The 21,845-nt window shown below is 42.7% G+C and overlaps 1 protein-coding gene across 1 annotated transcript in view; it reads left to right on the top strand.

Moving 5' to 3' along the window:
• Positions 1-21,845, top strand: part of MAP3K4 (mitogen-activated protein kinase kinase kinase 4) — an 87,818-nt gene that overhangs the window by 8,112 nt on the left and 57,861 nt on the right. The window contains exons 2-3 of the mRNA XM_064158249.1: positions 10,235-10,425; positions 14,144-15,522. Coding sequence (XP_064014319.1) covers positions 10,235-10,425; positions 14,144-15,522 — 1,570 coding nt within the window. The remainder of the gene's footprint in view (positions 1-10,234; positions 10,426-14,143; positions 15,523-21,845) is intronic.

Genomic DNA, 21,845 nt, shown 5'->3' with positions numbered 1-21,845 from the left:
GTGAGGGTAGGGAGAGGTGTAGCAAACATGGCTTATGAGGAGTGGCTGAGGGAGCTGGAGTTGTGTAGTCTGGAGAAGAGGAGGCTGAGAGGGGACCTTATTGCCCTCTACAGCTACTTAAAAGGAGGTTGTATTGAGGCTGCAGCTGGTCTCTGGTCCCAAATTACTAATGATAGGACAAGAGGAAATGGCCTCAAGTTCCATCAAGGGATGTTTATGTTGGATGTTGGGAGGAAGTTCTTTACTGAGCACTGGAGCAGGCTACCCAGGGAAGTGGTGGAGTCACCACCGCTGGAGGTGTTTAAAAGCAGAGTGGATGTGGTGCTTGAGGCTGCGGTCTAGTGATGAAGGGTGCTGGGATGAAGGTTGGACTAGCTGATGCTGGTGGTCCTTTGCAACCATAGTGATTCCTAGTGATGAGATGTTGTGCTGAGGGATTTGGTTTAGTCAGGGACTTGTCAGTGTGAAATTTATGACTCGATGAGCTTGAAGGGCTTCTCCAGTCTAAGAAATTCTGCATTGATACTGTGTTTAGCCTGTAAATTATTAAGTAAATATTTTAATTTAAAATAAACCCTTCAAAATATATTTATTTAAAGAGCCAATAATTGGTCCATACTCATCCTTGGCCATGTTCAAACATAAAGCCAAACAGAATGGTTGCTCTTAACAGTGAAGTTTGAACATTACTGAGTTGTCAAATATTCACACATGTCCACTCCAAGAATTCAGTATGCAAAATTGCATCCATCTGCCGTAAACCTTGATCAGATTTATTCTGGATCCAGATGAGATGGGTTATAACTCTGTTGCCATGATGAATGTCTCCTGCTGTCGGGGTGCAGGAGGAAATTCATTCTATTCCTTCTCTGTCCTGCTAATATTTATTAGTACTGACTGTTGTCTGTGGCTTTTAATGTGGTGTACACATATGAAGTGTATATGAAGCTCGTGAAATGTGGGTTTGATGTGTACACTACGAGATGGATAAAGAACTGGCTTGATGGCTGTACTCAGAGTGGCTGTCAACGGGTCCATGTCCAAGTGGAGGCCAGTGACAAGTGGAATCAGTCCTGGGACCAGCCTTCTTCAACATCTTTGTCAGTGACATGGACAGAGGCAGTGAGTGCAGCCTCAGAAAGTTTGCTGGCAACACCAAGCTGTGTGGTGCAGCAGACAGGCTGGAGGGAAGGGATCCATCCAGAGAGACTTGGACAGGCTGGAGAGGTGGGCACAAGCCAAGCTCATGAGATTCAACAAGACCAAATGCAAGGTCCTGCAGCTGGGTGGAGGCAATGCCAAGCACAATTCAGGCTGGGCAGTAAGTGTCTGGGGAGCAGCCCTGAGGAGAGGGACTTGGGGGTGCTGCTGGATGAGAAGCTCAACAGGAGCCAGCAGTGTGCACTTGCAGCCCAGAAAGCCAACCGGAGCCTGGGCTGCATCAGGAGAAGTGTGGCCAGCAGGGTGAGGGAGGTGATTCTCCCTCTCTACTTCCCTCTGCTGAGACCCCACCTGGAGTACTGCATCCAGTTCTGGAGCCCCTGTTACAAGAGGGATGTGGAGATGCTGGAGAGTGTCCAGAGCAGGGCCAGGAGGATGTTGAGAGGGCTGCAGCAGCTCTGCTGTGAGCACAGACTGAAAGAGTTGGGGCTGTGCAGGCTGGAGCAGAGGAGGCTCCCAGGTGACCTTCTTGTGGCCTTCCAGGATCTGAAGGGGGCCTACAAAAAAGCTTTCTAGGCTATCAGGTAGTGACAGAACTAGGGTGACCTGAGCAAAGCTGGAGGTAGGGAGACTCAGCCTGGATGTGAGTAGGAGGCTGTTCATCATGAGAGTGGTGAGAGGCTGGAATGGGTTGCCCAGGGAGGTGGTTGAGGCCCCATGGCTGGAGGTGTTTAAGGCCAGGCTGGCTGAGGCTGTGGGCAGCCTGCTCTAGGGTAGGGTGTCCCTGCCCATGGCAAGCAGGTTGCAACTAGATGATCCTTGTGGTCCCTTCCAACCCTGACTGATTCTATGATTCTGTGTTAAGCTTAAATGTCATTGTGGGAACCTTACAAACCTCTAACTATTTTCATCCTTTTTTACACTTGATAGAACATTGTCAAAATTAATTAGGCCTGTTCTTCTTTGTTGTTGAAATAACATATTGCATAGTTTAAATCAAATAATCTAGTTGTGAATGGTGGGAAAAATGCTCAGAGATGACTGTGCATGTATATTCTAAAAATACTTTAGTGTCCTAACCTCAATGTGCCTAAAAACTAACAATAATCCAAGATAGGAAAGCCAGTCAAGCTTTTCTGTTTCTAAATTTGATAGTGAAAAGAACAGGAAGTTTCAATTATTATTTCTTTCTGAGATGAGAACATGAAGAACTGCCAAAACTGTTTGAAGACCTCTATTTTATTTGATTGTCTTTAAAAATATTTATTTCTAGTTGGAGTAACTGCTTTAGATCATTTAAATAGATTTAAATAGCTCTGCTTGCAGTAGAAGGATATTATGAATGCTAATTTGAGTTGTGCTTTACTTACTTTTAATTGTTTGACAATTTCTGTCTTTTTGATGTATATCATGGTTTATCTAGACAGCCAAATGATGCCTCAGTAACTCTCCACCATTTCAATAGCCTTTGTTATATTTTATTTATATATATATATATATATATATATATATATATATATATATATATATATATAAAAATGAATTTTCAGACTGAAAGAGTTGGGGCTGTTCAGTCTGCAGAAGAGGAGGCTCTGAGGTTACCTTCTTGTGGCCTTCCAGTGTCTGAAAGGGGCATACAGAAAAGCTGAGGAGGGACTTTTTAAGCTCTCAGGGAGTGACAGGACGGAGGGGAATGGAGCAAAGCTGGAGGTGAGGGAATTCAGACTGGATGTGAGGAGGAAGTTCTTCCCCGTCAGAGTGGTGAGAGGCTGGAATGGGTTGCCCAGGGAGGTGGTTGAGGCCCCATGGCTGGAGGTGTTTCAGACCAGGCTGGCTGAGGCTGTGGGCAGCCTGCTCTAGGGTAGGGTGTCCCTGCCCATGTCAGGGAGAGAGTCATTGGACACTGGAATGGGCTGCCCGGGGAGGTGGTGGAGTCGCCGTCCCTGGGGCATTTCAAGGCAAGGTTGGATGTGGCACTTGGTGCCATGGTCTGGCCTTGAGCTCTGTGGTAAAGGGTTGGACTTGATGATCTGTGAGGTCTCTTCCAACCCTGATGATACTGTGATACTGTGAACTAGATGATCCTTGTAGTCCCTTCCCACCCTGACTGATTATATGATTCTATATTATATATATATACACACAGACAATATGTGTATAAATATATAACATATATGATATATTTATATATAATTTATATATTCATATAATAGTGGTGTACATTATAATATAAATCTATTCTGTGACACTGTGGCTTTCTGTTTAACAATTAAATGCTTTAGAAGCTTCTGCCCAATAATATCGAAGAGTAGTGGGGAAAGTGTCAAAGTATTACTTTACAAAACTTGACTGGTAGTTTTCAGATCTTGAGAAGCAAAAGATATTGTTTGCATTTTCTCTTAAAATAGATACTTCTAGTCAGTACAGTAGTGCTGTAACAAACCTTGTCATGGAAGGAACTAGCTGCAGTGAGACATGTGCTTGAGAGGTGCTGTAGAAGTGAAGTGTGTTCATGCTTTATGGGTCCTTCTGTTCTAATTAAACATCTTAAATAAGAGTTGGTGAGGAGAAGATGTCATTGGGAATCGAATTAACTGTCTAGGTATAAGATTTACATTAGCCTCTGATTTGGTTGGGCATTAATTGGCTGAGGCAGGTATTATTTTTATTAGGGTTGGACTTGATGATCTGTGGGGTCTCTTCCAACCTTGGTGATACTGTAATACTGTGATAAAAATAGAATGATTTTTGTTCTCCCAGAAACTTTCCCCCAAACTATATACAGAACTAGTAAAAGTTTATTCACAGGTTTTAATTTGGTCAGGAAATCTTCACAAGGATGCTTTTGGGCAAGTTTATTGATTTAGGAAAGTCAGAAAATGTAAAATGTTAGGCTGCAACACAGCTTTAGAAACACAGTGATAGAATCAGCCGGTTTGGAAGAGACCTCCAAGCTCATCCAGTCCAACCTAGCACCCAGCCCTAGCCAGTCAACCAGACCATGGCACCAAGTGCCTCATCCAGGCTTTGCTTGAACTCCTCCAGAGATGGTGACTCCACCACCTCCCTGGGCAGCCCATTCCAATGCCAATCACTCTCTCTGACAACAACTTCCTCCTAACATCCAGCCTAGACCTACCCTGGCACAACTTGAGACTGTGTCACCTTGTTCTGTTGTTGGTTGCCTGGCAGAAGAGACCAACCCCACCTGGCTACAGCCTCCCTTCAGGTAGCTGTAGACAGCAATGAGCTCTGCCCTGAGCCTCCTCTTCTGCAGGCTGCACACCCCCAGCTCCCCCAGCCTCTCCTCACAGGGCTGTGCTGCAGGCCCCTCACCACCTTTGTTGCCCTTCTCTGGACATGTTCCAGTATCTCAACATCTCTCTTGAATTGAGGAGCCCAGAACTGGACACAGCACTCAAGGTGTGGCCTGAGCAGTGCTGAGCACAGGGGCAGAACAACTTCCCTTGTCCTGCTGGCCACACTGTTCCTGATGCAGGCCAGGATGCCATTTGCTCTCTTGGCCACCTGGGCACACTGCTGGCTCCTGTTCAGCTGCTATCTACCAATACCCCCAGGTCCCTTTCTGCCTGGCTGCTCCCAGCCGCTCTGTCCCCAGTCTGTAGTGCTGCTTGAGGTTGTTGTGTCCAAAGTATAGAACCCTGCACTTGGCCTTGTTGAATCTCATCCCATTGGCCTCTACTTGTCAAAGTCCCTCTGCAGGGCTCGCCTATCCTCCAGCAGATCAACACCTGCTCCTAACTTGGTGTCATCTGCAAACTTACTGATGCTGGACTCAATCCCCTGGTCCAGATCATCAATAAATCATCAATAAAGTAGAAGAACTTTAAGAAAGACTATCTGTAATGTCTTCAGTTTCAAAATGAATTTAATTATACTTGATACAATTTTAAACAGTATATTACAAGGTTTGCTGGCAGCAAGCAGAGGTTATTGGTGGAGGAGATTTAACACCGAGAGAAGCATACAGGATTGGAATGTGAGTAAGTAAGGTCAAACCTCACCGTTAGTGTATGTGACTCTTAGGTTTCAATGTGAACAATTACTTATTTCTTGTAGCTGTCTCTGGAGTCCTAGTTACAAAAGGACTACATGACATGTGCACATTCAGATGGCCATGCAAGTCTCAGAATTTTCAGCTCTTGCTAACTAGGCTGTCTCCTGCCCTGCTGCCAGCACTGTGCCAGATGTACACAGGGTTTATTTAGAAAGAAAAAAAAGCCAATCACTTTGATCTGTAGAAACTCTGAACAAGTTCTTGCTGCTCTATTATAAAAAGTGGAATAATGTTTAAAATCCAAGATTTTTTTATTGCTTGCTTTTTACTGATGTCTTCCTCTGGATTGCACTGAAAAAGCTTTCAGGGTTCTATGTTGATGTTGTTTTGGTCAGCCCCTAATCAGTTGCAACAACTGCCATAAAAGCAGGAGCTGCATCCACTTTGGATATTCACAGATGTAGCAGATCTCTGTGTGCAGAGTTGGATTTATAGATCTTTCTGCTTCCAGCTCAGCAAGTTTTCAGAACCAAGTCAATTTATTTGAGTTTATGGCTTCCCTCACAACAGGGATTTTTAAACAGTGATTAAAATACAGAAGTGTGTCATTGTTTTGCAATGTTTGAACATAACACTAGGCTACACCAAATTGCAGTCCTGTACTTCAGCAGAGCTTTGCTTCACTCCATTTTACTTTCCTGATTATATTGTCTAATCCTCAGTCTCATTTCCCCCAAATGCTACAAGCTGATCAGTGAAGTTTCTCCTTGTGCAGTTGTTTCAGGAGTGCTGTTGAGTTCTGTTATGCTGTGCAGATAGGATGAAATCCACTACTGCCCCACAGAAATTAGAGCTGCTGGTTGCAGAGTTGTGTCTGTTGTTTAGTAGCTCTAGCTGGACCCTGGTTTGTTTTTCAGTTTAACAGATGCAGAGATGTTTACTTGTAAAGAGCAAACAGGAGTTTTATTACCAGCAGCTGTGAGATGATAACAATTTGCAGTTAAGTCCTTGTCAGAATATTGTTTCTATTGTGAAATAGAATGGTAGCAGCTAAATTTAGGGTAAGCTACCTTAGCTTTAAAAAGGTTTGGTTGGTAATGCATAGTGCCTGTGTTTCTGCAGCCTTTGCTAGTGGACAGTGTGCGTTACTATGAGTAGGCTATCGAGGCTTTGTCTGCCTGCGTATTTCAGTTATCAAGCTGAATAGGCTGTAGCCAGGTGGGGGTTGGGCTCTTCTGCCAGGCAACCAGCAACAGAAGACAGGGGACACAGTCTCAAGTTGTGGTGGGGGAGGTCTAGGCTGGCTGTTAGGAGGAAGTTGTTGTCAGAGAGAGTGATTGGCATTGGAATGGGCTGCCCAGGGAGGTGGTGGAGTCGCTGTCCCTGGAGGTGTTCAAGCAAAGCCTGGCTGAGGCTCTTAGTGCCATGGTCTGGTTGATTGGACAGGGCTGGGTAATAGATTGGCCTAGATCATGCATGTCTCTTCCAACCTGCGTGATTCTATGATTCTTTGAATCCCTCCCTGGTAAGGAACATGTATTTGAAAAACAGAGACACTGTCTTTAAAATGAAGACACTGAGCATCAGTGGTATTGGTAATTTGGTGGTGCAGCATGTACAGGTCTTGCAGCTCTTTCTTTGGAAATGGTAGAGTGCTGTAGGGAGTATTGAGACAAAGCCATACTGAGGGTAAGTGAATGGTGCAATGTCATGGATACTGCAGAAAGCAGTTTATGGCAGCAGCCTGTGGAGCATGCAGCTTCCTAACTCTAGTGGCAGGTGATTATCCTGGCTACTGCCTTGTAATTGCCTCACTCAGATTTATTGCTGTGTGCTGATAGTCCAGTCAGTTGACCTCAAAAGCTTGGATTCTCAGCAAGCTTTTTAGCTGCGTGTGGGTGATAAGCAGTGGCCAAACCCGAGTTAATTATGTAAGTGCCTCATACGTTCCGACTTCTGTTTATGAAGATCTGATGGTAGCTGATATAAAGAGAAGATGAACAATTAGTTCCTCCATGTAATTGTCACAACTTCAGAGCATGAGCTCTTACTAGTTGTTGCAATCTCTGGAAGCTTGAATAATACATCAATAAAGTGCATCAAGTTTAAACTGTTTCAAAGTCACACCCTTCAGTGTGACTTTAGCCTACATCATTGTGTCTGTGTGATCTTCAGTGTTTCCTAAGTTTTCATGAGTTAATTTATTTTTAACAATAAATTACTGTATTTTTCCAGAGGCTCATGGCCCTTAACAGCAGCAGATACCAGATTTTTTTCTCCCTATCCTGCTGCTTCAAATTTCATAACTGGAATTCTCCCCCTTCCAGTTTTTTTGATTGCAGTCCTTTGAAAGTCTAGAAGTTGTATTTCAGCGTACACAACTGAGCTGGAATTGTAGATAGAGTGTCAATACTTTGTGTTAAAACAAAACAGCCTGGGGACAGGTGGCTGGAGAGCAGCCAGGCAGAGAGGGACCTGGGGATGCTGGTAGATAGTAGCTGAAGATGAGCCAGCAGTGTGCTTAGGTGGGCAGGAGAGCCAATGGCATCCTGGCCTGCATCAGGAACAGTGTGGGCAGCAGGACAAGGGAGGTTATTCTGCCCCTGTACTCAGCACTGTTCAGGCCACATGAGTCCCATGTCCAGTTCTGGGCTCCTCAATTCAAGAGAGATGTTGAGATACTGGAAGGTGTCCAGAGAAGGGTGACAAAGCTGGTGAGGGGCCTGGAGCACAAACCCTGTGAGGAGAGGCTGAGGGAGCTGGGGGTGTGCAGCCTGCAGAAGAGGAGGCTCAGGGCAGAGCTCGTTGCTGTCTACAACTCCCTGAAGGGAGGCTGTAGCCAGGTGGGGTTGGTCTCTTCTGCCAGGCAAGCAGCAACAGAATAAGGGGACACAGTCTCAAGTTGTGCTGGGGTAGGTCTAGACTGGATGTTAGGAGGAAGTTGTTGTCAGAGAGAGTGATTGGCATTGGAATGGGCTGCCCAGGGAGGTGGTGGAGTCACAGTCCCTGGAGGTGTTGACGCAAAGCCTGGCTGAGGCACTTAGTGCCATGGTCTGGTTGACTGGCTAGGGCTGGGTGCTAGGTTGGCCTGGATGATCTTGGAGGTCTCTTCCAACCTGGTTGATTCTATGATAATGTGTAAAGTGTACAGTGTTAGTTGGTCAGCTTACTTGCTGCCTTCTCAAAGTTGTGATGTGAGAGCAATCATTTCACGTGTTGACTGTTTACCTGGATTTGCAGAGAGTGTAACTGTTCTGCATGTTAAGTTGTGTATTTCTGTTCAAAGCTAAAGGCAAAGAGAAGGTACAGTATTTGCTTATTATTTTTAAAAAGTCATTTAGCTCTCTGCCATTTTTCTTGCTGGCAATATTCTGGCGTATTTCTTCTGTGGACACTCAGACTTGCTCCTCCAGAGCATGGGTAAGATGCCTTGTCTGCCTCAAGATAGTAGTATCAAGTAAAACACCTTCTGTGAATCAAGCAAAGTTGATGTTATCAGGTACTGATGCTAGTCTTGAGCTGCCTGATTAGGGTGAACGTTTCTTTACTCCCATGTCGCTTACTGGAGCCAAGACAGTGTTATTTGCATGACTGCTTCAGAAATAAAATATGAGGGGAAGAAGGCAAATTGCCCTTTTTCTGTTTTTCCTCCAAGCTACAGTGGTGCATGTTTTTCTCCCAGATGTGTGTTAAAGTAAGAGGAGTGCATATATGGCACCAGTGAAGAGTGGTGGGGATGAGGGGATTGTGCTGGGGTCCCATATTCTGGAAGAAGGCAGGGGACTTGGTGACACTTAGAGCTCTAGCCTATCCGTAGGATTCAGCCAGGTAAGGACTTGTTTTGGCCTTTGAGTCTTCGCCTTCCCGTTTTCTTTCTTTGTTCAGCTTCTTGTCTTTTGGCACCCACAAGTCCTTTTCCGCAGGGCTGCTTTCTGTCACTTCATTTGCCAGCCTGTGTTGGTAGCAAGGATTGTTCTGGTCCAGGTGCAGAACCCTGCACTTGCTCTTGTTGATTTTTATGAAGTTTACCTGGGCCCACCTCTCTAGCTTGCCCAGGTCCCTCTGGATGACATCCTGTCCCTCTGGCATATTGACAGCACCACTCAGCTTGGTGTCATCTGCAAACATGCTGATGGTGCACTTGATCTCACTGTCTGTAGCATTGTTAAAAACACTAAACAGCACAGGTCCTAGTATGGACCCCTGAGAGACACCATTTGTCACTGTTCTCCATCTGGACTTCAAGCCACTGAGCACCACGCTCTGGATGTGACCATCCAGCCAATTCCTTAACCACGGAACAGTCCACCCATCAAATCCCTAACTCTCCAACTTGGTGAGTTGCAAGGAGAGGCCTTGCAGAGTCATAGAAGATCATGGAAGAGACCTCTAGGATCATCCAGGCCAACCTAGCACCCAGCCCTAGACAATCAACTAGAATATGGCACTAAGTGCTTCATCCAGGCTTTGCTTCAACACCTCCAAGGACAGCGGCTCCACCACCTCCCTGGGCAGCCCATTCCAATGCCAATCACTCTCTCTGACAACAACTTCCTAACAACATCCAGCCTAGACCTCCCCCAGCACAACTTCAGACTGTGTCCCTCTCTTCTGTTGCTGGTTGCCTGGCAGAAGAGACCAACCCCACCTGGCTTCAGCCTCCCTTCAGGTAGTTGCAGACAGCAATGAGGTGTGCCCTGAGCCTCCTCTTCTGCAGGCTGCACACCCCCAGCTCCCTCAGCCTCTCCTCACAGGGCTGTGCTCCAGGCCCCTCACCAGCTTTGTTGCCCTTCTCTGGACACGTTCCAGCACCTCAACATCTCTCTTGACTTGAGAGCCCCAGAACTGGACACAATATACATCCTTTTTGTTGTATGTTGCTTATGTTTTGATTGATTGGATCATTACTCTTATGGGTATGGAAAACATGGGGTAAGTGCCATGTCTGTGGCAGGAATAGAGTTTTGGCTATGGTTGGGGTTTCTTGATGGATGAGCTTTATAACAGACATAATACAAAATTCTTTAAGATCATGGCTCAACTTGTATTCTGCAGGCAAGACTGCAAATCAGAAGATGCTACTTGCAAGATCTCTGAATCTGACCCTGAGGAATTATCAGATGAAGCAAGTGCTGACACCTTCTATGGAACTTCTCCTCCTAGTACACCCCGCCAGATGAAGCGTATGTCAACAAAGCATCAGAAAAGTAGCACTGGGAGACCTGCTAGTCGCTCCACCTTGAAAGGTAGGCATGGCATTCTCCTCTGAAATGACCATCAAGTTTGTTACCTGACAGAAGAGGCATGCAGAAGATGAAGCTAGTTACTAAAGGGTGTGCTAGTTTGAGCCTAGCTGGGATAGCTTTGTGAGAGGAATTGGATTATAGGCTGTGAAAAGGAAGCAATGGTGATGTCTGCTGCACTCATAGGCTTGCTGAGATGGATAAAAACAAGAACACAAACATAGATAACAGAGTTGCTTTCTGGCTTTGGCTGCCTCCCTTCTCTCTCTAACCTGCTGTCTGTGTGTCTGATCCTTCTGCTTCCTAAACCCCCTGGCCGATTCTCCAAACTCACTTTAAATGTAAGGCAAAGTCTGGGATAAGGTAGAGGGGTGGAAAAGAGGTGGAAGGGTGGTTGGGAGCCCCTCCTGGGGACTCTGGTTTCTGGGAGGGCTGTTGTGTTTCTGTATTACCTTTTCAACTTGTCTATTTCTGTCTCTAGCTGTATAAATTGTCAATACCTGCTTGGATATTGTGCTAAGCTGTGAATATAAAGCTTCATTCCTTAATTCCCAACTCGGCTGGAAATCACCCACTAGTCTGGAGGATTTCCTTAAGTGTTGGGGGACAGGTAGCACCCAAACTATCACAAAGTGTGAGACAGAAGGCAGCTGTTTTAATTTGTAATAAGGGAAAACTCCTGGGTGTTGGGAAAAAATTGTTACATGGGAGTGGTCAAAGTGCAGTTTGCCAGGGAAATCATTGAATCACCATGTCCGGCAGTGACACCTTACCCTCACTGATTGCTAACTCATGAGGTTAACCAGCACCAGACAGAACACAAGACTGGAAGTCCTGCTGATTTTATCATCTTGAATTCCACATCACAGCTGGCACTACTGCAAGGAAGCAACAGACCAAAAAGCTAGGACAGACAATCAGTAGGAAGACATCTTCTGCATTGGCAGGTGTTGTGGTTTAAGGGCTACCAGATTATTCCAGATTTCCTAAAAAGACTGCTGAGACCAAGATCTGTCAGTTGGTTCTGGAGATCATCCAGTTACACTGGATATCATAATTATGTTATTCAATCCTATAAATCCTGCTAACACTTTAAAATTAACCAGCAAGATCAATTCGTTCCCTTTTGTCCCTTTCCCTTCCAGGTTACTATATAGGTGTCCCCTGTGAGCTGCAGAGCTTCAATGCCACTACTGTGGTGAATCCAGCCTGCTTTAGGCCTAAGTGGGAGACAGTGGGGCAGAGAGGAAATGAGCACTGGGGTATTGGTGCTTTTGGTTTGGTTAGAGGGAAGGCTTTGGGGGAATTCTTAGGTATCCTGTATTAGGTGTTAAGGATTCATGTATGCTGCATCTCTTCCTGCACATTTTTAAATACAACCTTTCTGTATTTCCTTCTCCAGTGCAGAGGAAGCCTTATTATTTTACTTCTCTTCTTCCTTCAAAAGAGATGAGCAATATTGACAGAGATGAAGCACACATGTATGCAGTCACAGCCCTGCCCGTGAAATGCATCATATGATGCCAGTATTCTGCCTTGAAAATTTGTGATGCTAGCCAAACAGCATGAATTAAAATCTGTTGTCTGATTGTTGTTTCCCTAGAAGCAATCTAGAGATTCTAGAATGCAATTTTCACTGTGAGAGTGGTGAGAGCCTGGAATGGGTTGCCCAGGGAGGTGATTGAGGCCCCATGACTGGAGGTGTTTAAGGCCAGGCTGGCTGAGGCTCTGGGCAGCCTGCTCTAGGGTAGAGTGTCCCTGCCCATGGCAGGGGGGTTGGAACTAGATGATCCCTGTGGTCCCTTCCAATCCTGACTGATCCTGTGATTCTATGATTTGCAAATTGTTGAGAAATTGAGGTGCAGTTGAAATCAGAGAGTGCTCAGTGTTCTGAAATGTTGAGCAATAGGTCATATTTTTGGCACCCAAAAGTATGCTGACTTGACAGCCATGTCATCCTCTGTCATGGTTTTCCATATATAGAAAAGGAATAGGAATATTCTTCCACTCAGCAGGCCTGTTTTGCAAGTAACTTATTAGTATTTCTGTTATTAATGAGTGTATAGTGAGGAGTGCAGTAGCAAAGACTTTAAGGAAGTTACTACTTCTAGAGTGGGGAGCAAGCAATGTGCAGCAGGCAATCCTTAGATGGACAGTGAAAAGAGGATGTAATTATTCAGCCATCATTCTGAAATCCTTTTCTGTTCTTGAATAAGTGGAGACTCAGTGACCATGTAGTGGCTTGCATTCCAGCTCCTGATCCCTGAATTGCAGCTAGTACACATGCAGGTGCTTCTTTCCAGCCTGCCCACAAGTTCCTTAAGGTGGAGAGAAAAATATTTTAGTACCAAGTAATTCCTCCTGTCCTAGTCTATAAAGATGGAAGTGCTTTTGTTAGTGCTGCTGAAGAGTGATAAGGTCTGCTGCCCCTAAGGAAAGCACAGGAAGAGAAAGGGAGATTGTACAGTTTGACAGGAGGGGGCTGCTGTGATGTGGTAAGGGAGAAGGCAAGTGTTTGTGTGTTGGGAGAGTGGGGAAGTAGGCTCCTGATATGAGAGTGGTTATATGCTATAGAGGGATTCCCAGAACTGTGATCAGGCCCCTGAGGAATCAGAATTGGGTCATTCAGACTAAATTTCTGAGTCCATACCTGCTCCAGGTTTTATGAAATTGCATGTGCAATGAAGTAGCTTTAATTTTGTTTGCCTTGGAATTCTTGGTAAGCCTCTGTTATGCTTTCTGGGAACTTGTGTGACAAATGTATGGAACATGAACCTGGAAACAACTGTTCTTTTCTTTTGGATTATACTCAGGTCTCAGCAGGTGGCATATTCTGGAACATAGGCTGAACATGTGCCAGCAGTGTGCCCAGGTGGCCAGGAGAGCCAGTGGCATCCTGGGCTGGATCAGGAACAGTGTGGCCAGTAGGACAAGGGAGGTTATTCTTCCCCTGTACTCAGCACTGGTCAGGCCACTCCTTGAGTCTTATGTCCAGTTCTGGGCTCCTCAATTCAAGAGAGATGTTGAGATACTGGAAGGTGTCCAGAGAAGGGCAATGAAGCTGGTAAGGGGTCTCGAACAGAAGCCCTATGAAGAGAGGCTGAGGGAGCTGGGTTTGTTTAGCCTGGAGAAGAGGAGGCTCAGAGTGACCTCATTGCTGTCTACAACTACCTGAAGGGAGGCTGTAGCCAGGTGGGGTTGGTCTCTTCCGCCAGGCAAGCAGCAACAGAAGAAGGGGACACAGTCTCAAGTTGTGCTGGGGTAGGTCTAGGCTGGATGTTAGGAGGAAGTTGTTGTCAGAGAGAGTGATTGGCATTGGAATGGGCTGCCCAGGGAGGTGGTGGAGTCACCATCCCTGGAGGTCTTCAAGAAAAGGCTGAATGAGGCACTTGGTGCCATAGTCTAGTTGATTGTGTAGGGCTGGGTGCTAGGTTGGCCTGGGTGATCTTGGAGGTCTCTTTAAAGCTGGTTGATTCTGTGATTCTATGTGGATAACGAGAGGTCCTTTTTGTAGGAGAAAAGCAAAATCTTTTGTTGCTACTATTGGTTTGGCTGTACTAATGGTAATTTCCAAGACTGTTTTACTTCTACTCATATGCCTATTTTGTTTTATTGGTATGAAACGATGTTTTACGTTCAACTTAAGAAAGGTATGACTGGGAATTGGATTGATGAGTCCTTTTTCTTGGTGCAGTCACATTTTTTGCTTCCTTTGTTACAGAAAAAATGAGCGTGCCAACTCAGTCTGTGCATAAAGACAATGGGAAAACCGTTGAGAATGTGGAGGAGCACAGCTATAAGCAGGGAAAAAAAATCCGAGACGCCCTAAGGACAACCGAACGAGATCACAAGAAAAATGTGCAGTGCTCATTTATGTTAGACTCAGTTGGTGGGTCTCTGCCAAAAAAGCCAATTCCGGATGTTGATCTCAATAAGCCTTACCTCAGCCTCGGCTGTAGCAACGCTAAGCTTCCAGTCTCTGTGCCCATGCCAATTCCCAGGACTGCACGCCAGACTTCCAGGACCGACTGTCCGGCAGACCGCTTAAAGTTCTTTGAAACCCTGCGGCTTCTGTTAAAACTTACCTCAGTCTCAAAGAAAAAGGACAGGGAGCAACGGGGACAGGAAAACACCTCTTCAGTCTGGCTGAATCGATCCAATGAACTCATCTGGCTGGAGCTGCAAGCTTGGCATGCTGGCCGGAGCATTAATGACCAAGACCTCTATCTCTATGCAGCCCGCCAAGCTATACCTGATATCATCAATGAAATCCTCACCTTCAAAGTAAACTATGGAAGCTTCTCCCCTGTGAAAAATGGAGCCAATTTCAATGGTACTTCAGGAGAAGGAGTTTGTAGAGCAACACGTGAGACTAGTGCTTTGGGTTACTCAAGTTACCATGAACACCTTTATCGTCAGCGGGTGTCGTTTGAGCAAGTGAAGCGTATAATGGAACTGCTAGAGTATATCGAAGCACTTTACCCATCTCTGCAGGCTCTTCAAAAGGACTATGAAAAATATGCTGCAAAGGACTTCCAAGACAGAGTGCAGGCACTCTGTCTATGGTTGAATATTACAAAAGACTTAAATCAAAAGCTAAGGATTATGGGGACTGTATTGGGCATCAAAAATCTTTCTGACATTGGCTGGCCAGTGTTTGAAATTCCTTCTCCTCGACCATCTAAGGACAATGATCCAGAGGATGAAGTTGAGAGGGCAACAGAAGTAAAGGAATCCTCAGGAACATGCACAGAGGAGAGCGATGGTGAAGAACAGATCTCTGAGGAGAATGTTGAGGAACTTAGACAAGCCATCAAGAACAGTTTTACTAATAAGCCAAATTTTGACTTTCAGGACCATTTTTCAAGGAGACTTCGTAGGCTTGAATCTGAGGATGACACTGCATCTTGGGTTATTCCTGAGTGCAGCACTGAGACAAGCTGCAGCCAACACTGTTTGACCTCTATTTACAGGCCATTTGTAGACAAAGCACTGAAGCAAATGGGGTTGAGGAAGCTAATTTTAAGACTACACAAGCTAATGCATGGTTCATTGCAAAGAGCCCGTATGGCGTTGGTAAGGAGTGATCACCAGCTGGAGGTAGGTTGCTACTACTGTAAATGGGTAAGAGGAGTGCTTTGCCTGCTGTATTGGTTCTAGCTGAAGCAGAGGGTATGGGGAAAGTTTTGCTTGCTGTGTTGCTTTTTGAAACATTGTCTGTATTAAGTGTCCAGTTCTGCGTCCACGGAGATGAATCTTTCGTTTGACTTGAACTAGAATTTGTGTGAGGCCCAAGATTGGTCTTTGTGCTTGTAACTGAAATGCCTTTTTTATGATAGCTGCGGAAGGGACCGGGAAAGCAGGGAGACGGCTCAATGTGAGCTAGGCTTCCGAGCGATCCCACTCTTTATTGAGAGCATCAGACTCCAAGTTACAAAGCACATACTTTTCAGGTAGGGTGAGAAGTGGGAAACGCATACAGCAGACAATGGGATACTTTTCCTTAGGATTTGGTGCATCTAATGATTTGAATATGCATAATCTTCCCTACTTGCGGTTACTGCAGAAGCATTTTTAAGGGGACACAGTCTCAAGTTGTGCTGGGGGAAGTATAGGCTGGATGTTAGGAGGAAGTTCTTCACAGAGAGAGTGATTGCCATTGGAATGGGCTGCCCAGGGAGGTGGTGGAGGCACCGTTCCTGGAGGTGTTCAAGAAAAGACTAGATGAGGCACTTAGTGCCATGGTCTAGTTGACTGGATAGGGCTGGGGGATAGGTTGGACTGGATGATCTTGGAGGTCTCTTCCAACCTGTTTGATTCTATGATTTTTAGTGCACCTAAGCACTGGAATTTGCACATTCCTCCCAATTCCCTCCTGCTTTGCGCACAGCCCCACAGAAGCTGTTTATCAGAAGGCTCAAGGACAAACTCCTCTGAGCTTCTTCACACACAGCGCTGTGGTTTACTGCCATTCCAATACTCAGACCTCACATCCAAGGCTTGATTGTACACGCTTCTAGGGGCTTGTGCCCCCCATTCTCCAGCTAGTTCCTGACAGATAGCATCCTTTCTCATTACATTTTCTGATGTCTAAAGTTGTTCAGTGAGAATAATTACAATAGAAAAGTTGAATCTCAGGAAAAATTAGCGGTGCAAGTGGTCATTTTGTTGTCTCCAAGGCTGTGTATTTCTCTGCAAGAACATCAAAATTGGTTTAGATTTTTCCTCATCTGAAACAAATCAAGTACTGCAGTGGCACAATATGCCAAATGATGAGTGCATGAACTCTCTTAGCCTTGAAATCTGTGAAAGCGTGTCGTGTTAGCATGTTGTATTCTGCATCTGCCTCTTGGTTTTGATTATTTTTCTTCTTTGGGTCATTTCATGTTCTTAAGAATGATTGTGAGCTAATAAAAACAAAATTATGAAATAGGGACTAAACAGAGGACAGCTGAAGTTTTATACAGTTATATATATATTATATAATATAGCATAATGTATTTTACTATTATTATATTTTAGTTCCATTTTAGTTGTATTTGTTTTACTTTTTATATATTTTTATTTAATTTATTATTTATTTTATATCTATTTATTATTTTGTTTATAGGTTTATTTTTATTCTTTGGGTCATTTCATACTCTTAAGAATGATTGTGAGTTAATAAAAACAAAGTTATGAAATAAGGAGTAAACAGAGGACAGCTGAAGTTTTATCTCATAGAGTTATATATATTGTATAATATAGCATAATAATATATTTTTATTATTATATTTTAGTTACATTTTAATTTTGTTTTACTTTTATTTATATTTTTTTATTTAATTTCTTATTTAATTTTATCTCAATTTATTATTTTGTTTATAGGTTTATTTTTCTTCTTTGGGTCATTTCTACTCCTAAGAATGATTGTGGGTTAATAAAAAACAAAATTATGAATTAAGGAATAAACCAAGGACAGCTGAAGTTTTGTATAATTATATATTATACAATATGACATAATAATAGATGTTGTTATTATTTATTATTAGATTTTAATTGTATTTTTATTTCCTTTATTTTTATTTTACTTATATAGTTTTATTTATTATTTAGTTTATTTTATTTCTACTTATTTTGTTTATATATGTATTTTTCTTCTTTGGGTCATTTCATATTTTTAAGAATGATTGTGAGTTAATAAAACCAAAATTATGAGATCAGGAGTAAGCAAAGGACAGTAGTCGAAATATATATAATTATAAATATTAGATAAAATAATAGTACCTTTTATTAATATTTGTTTTTATAATTATTTTATTTTAATATATGTTATTTTATTTAATATTTATTTTATTTTACCTTTATTATTTTATTTACATATTTATTTTTCTTCTTTGGATCATTTTTTATTCTTAAGAATGATTGTGAGTTAATAAAACCAAAATTATGAGATCAGGAATAAACAAAGGACAGTAGCTGAAAAATATATAAATATTGTATAATATAAGAATACCTTTTATCATTATTTGTTATTATAATTTAGTATTATGTTTTTGTTTTATATTTATTTTATATTTAGATTATTTTTTCTTTCTTTATTTATATACTTATTTTTCTTCTTTGGGTCATTTCGTGTTCTTAAGAATGATTGTGAGTTAATAAACCCAAAATTATGAGATCAGGAATAAACAAAGGACAGTAGCTGAAAAATACATAAATATTTTATAATATAAGAATACCTTTTATCATTATTTGTTATTATAATTTATTATTATATTTTTGTTTTATATTTATTTTATATTTATATTATTTTTTCTTTCTTTATTTATATACTTATTTTTCTTCTTTGGGTCATTTCATGTTCTTAAGAATGATTGTGAGTTAATAAAACCAAAATGATGAGATCAGGAATAAACAAAGGACAGTAGTTGAAATATATATAATTATAAATATTACATAATATAACATTATCTTTTATTATTAGTTATTATATTTTATTAATATATTTATATTTTATATATTTTTTATTTTATTTTATATTTATTTCATTTTACCTTTATGGTTTTATTTATATATTTATTTTTCTTCTTTGGGTCATTTTATATTCTTAAGAATGATTGTGAGTTAATAAAACCAAAATTTATGAGATCAGGAGTAAGCAAAGGACAGTAGCTGATGTTTTTTATTATATAAATATATATTTTACATAATATATATTATTATTATTATAATATTTTTATTGATTTATCATATTATTTTTCATATACATTGTTATTTATTTCATTTTTATTTATTGTAACAATGTATTATTTTATATATACATGTGTATATATATACATACACACATATAAGTATATGATATATTTATATTATTCTTTCAAGGCAAGATGTTCCCTAACTTGTAGGCATTTTTAACTTAGGAAGAACTGGCAGTAAGGATTTACTTATTCCCATTGATGAAATGACCTGTGTGTGGAGCAATGCCATGGATACCACGTGTTGATGATCTCTTAGTGTTGAGTGTCAGATTTGTGCAAAGAGCAGCATAACATAATTTCAGAGGATTGAAAATGACTTCAAATATTGCTTTCAAGTTGATGAATACTTCAAATGTTTAAGTTTGCAGACAGCATCAAGCTGAGTAGAAGTGTTGATCTCCTTGAGAGTAGAGAGGCTCTGCAGAGGGATCTGGACAGACTTGATCAGTGAGTCAAGACCAATTGCAAGGGTTTCAGTAAAGCCAAATGCTGAATCCTGTACTTTGGCTGCAACAACCCCTGGCAGCGCTACAGGCTTGGAGAGGAGTGGCTGAAAAACTGCTCAGACCTGGGGGTGTTGGTTGATAGCCAGCTGAACGTGAGCCAGCAGGACTAGTCATCCTGGCTTTATCATCAGTATTGTGTCCAGCAGGACTAGTCATGGCAGTGGTGAGGCTGCACCTCAAATACTATGTTCAGTTTTGGGCACCTCACTACAAGAAGGACGTGGAAGTGATGGAGCATGTAGAAAGAAAGACAGTGAAGCTGGTGAAGAGTCTAGAGGATAAGTCTTATGAGGAGCATAGAATCATAGAATCAACCAGGTTGGAAGAGAACTCCAACATCATCCAGTCCAACCTAGCACCCAGCCCTAGCCAGTCAACTAGACCATGGCACTAAGTGCCTCATCCAGGCTTTTCTTGAATACCCCCAGGGACGGTGCCTCCACCACCTCCCTGGGCAGCCCATTCCAATGCCAATCACTCTCTCTGTGAAGAACTTCTTCCTAATATCCAGCCTATACCTACCCTGGCACAACTTGAGACTGTGTCCCCTTGTTCTATTGCTGGTTGCCTGGCAGAAGAGGCCACCCCCCACCTGGCTACAATGTCCCTTCAGGTAGTTGTAGACAGTAATAAGGTCAGCCCTGAGCCTCCTCTTCTCCAGGCTAAACAGGCCCAGCTCCCTCAACCTCTCCTCATAGGATTTGTGCTCCAGGCCCCTCACCAGCTTTGTTGCCCTTCTCTGGACATGTTCCAGCACCTCAACATCTTTCTTGAATTGAGGGGCCCAGAACTGGACACAGCACTCAAGGAGTGGCCTGACCAGTGCTGAGTACAGGGGCAGAATAACCTCCCTTGTCCTACTGGCCACACTGTTCCTGATGCAGGCCAGGATGCCATTGGCTCTCTTGGCCACCTGGGCACACTGCTGGCTCATCTTCAGCTTACTGTTTATCAGTACCCCCAGGTCCCTTTCCTCCTGACTGCTCTCCAGCCACTCAGTCCCCAGCCTATAGTGCTGCTTGGGGTTATTGTGGCCAAAGTGCAGAACCCTGCACTTGGCCTTGTTAAATCTCATCCCATTGGCATCTGAGGGAACTGGGGTTATTCAGCCTGGAAAAAAGGAGGCTGAGGGGAGACCTTATTACTCTTTACAACTACCTGAAAGGAGGCTGTAGCAACATGGGAGTTGGGTTGTTCAACCCAGTAACAAGTGATAGAGCAAAAAGAAATGGCCTCAATTTGCACCAAGGGAAGTTTAGGTTGGATATTAACAAGAATTTTGTCACTGAAAGGGTTATCAGGCATTAGAACAATTTAGTTGAGGTCTTGTCAGTGTTAGGCTAATGATGGGACTGGATGATCCTGAAGACTTTTTCCAGTGTAGGCAATCTGATTCTGTGTGACTTCAGATTTCAGACAAAGTCATGGAACACTGGTAGTTGGGCTCTCTGCTGCAGAGACTTTCTGGTCAGGGAAGCATTGGTTGCCTGGTGTAAGATGTAAGACTATTTTCTCCCTTCTCCTATACCATTGTGACTCTTTTGAATGTTTGCTTTTAGTAATTGTTACATTTACTTTGGAATACTTTGCTCTTTTAAGAAATTACTTTAAAGGTGAATGCTCTAAAATTGTAAACTTGCTTCTTGTCCCAAAATTAAAAGAATGCTGACAAAAAAACTCCAAATCCTATTTGTCAGAAGTGTGGTTACCTTCTGCAGCATCAGCCAACATCAGAATTGCTTGGTCTTTGCATCTAACAGCTTTTTATTGTGCTCTTGGGCTTTTTTTAGTGCAATCCAGTTTGGTATTTGTATGCAGACAGAGTTTTGTGTTTTGGCAATCTTTGTTACTTCTGTTTTTGTATCTTGACTCCATGTTCATCTGTGTATATGCACTTCTGCACATAGTTTCCTTTCTATTGTTGCTTAAACACTATCTTTCATCTAAAATGTGCTTTCTGAAGTCTTCCACTGTATCCATTTTATTGCCTATTTGATCACAAGTGTATGTGAATGTTTATAAAGTACAATTTTCATTCATCCTGGCCTCTAGCACTACAAGGCTTTAGACACTACTGAGTCTGTTTTGGGCAGAAGTTCTATGATTGGATTCTTAAAGAAAATGGCATATTCTAGTTTAAAAAACTGGAGGTGTTACTTTAATAGAACAGTATTTAAGCCCATGTACAACCTGCCTGTTGTTTATTCCACTGGCTGTACTTTGAGTGTGGATTTGATCTATGATCTCAATAAATGGGTTGGATTTTGTTTTCTTGGGGATTTTAAAGAAGTATTTGGTAGTCACTTCAAACTTTTCAGATTGAGCCCTCAGAAGATTAAGATTAGTCAAATCAATCAAGAGACAGCTGGTTATCTAACAGTAAGCTTTAATGTCACAGGATCACAGGCCCACAGGATGTTAGGGGTTGGAAGGGACCCAAGGAGATCATCAAGTCCAACCCCCCTGCCAGAGCAGGGCAATGCTATCTAACACAGATCACAGAGGAACACATCCAGACAGGCCTGGAAAGTTTCCAGAGCAGGACACTCCACAACCTCTCTGGGACCCTGTTCCAGTGCTCTGTGACCCTTGCAGTAAAGAAGTTCCCCCTTGTGTTGAGGCAGAACCTCCTGTGCTGCAGCTTACACCAAATGCTCTTTGTCCTATCCAAAGGAGC

The sequence above is a fragment of the Pogoniulus pusillus genome, chromosome 18 (genome assembly GCF_015220805.1).
Source record: "Pogoniulus pusillus isolate bPogPus1 chromosome 18, bPogPus1.pri, whole genome shotgun sequence".
In the NCBI taxonomy this organism is placed as follows: Eukaryota; Metazoa; Chordata; class Aves; order Piciformes; family Lybiidae; genus Pogoniulus; species Pogoniulus pusillus.
The sequence above is the reverse complement of the archived record's forward strand: the minus strand, read 5'-3'. Positions and strand labels throughout refer to the sequence as shown.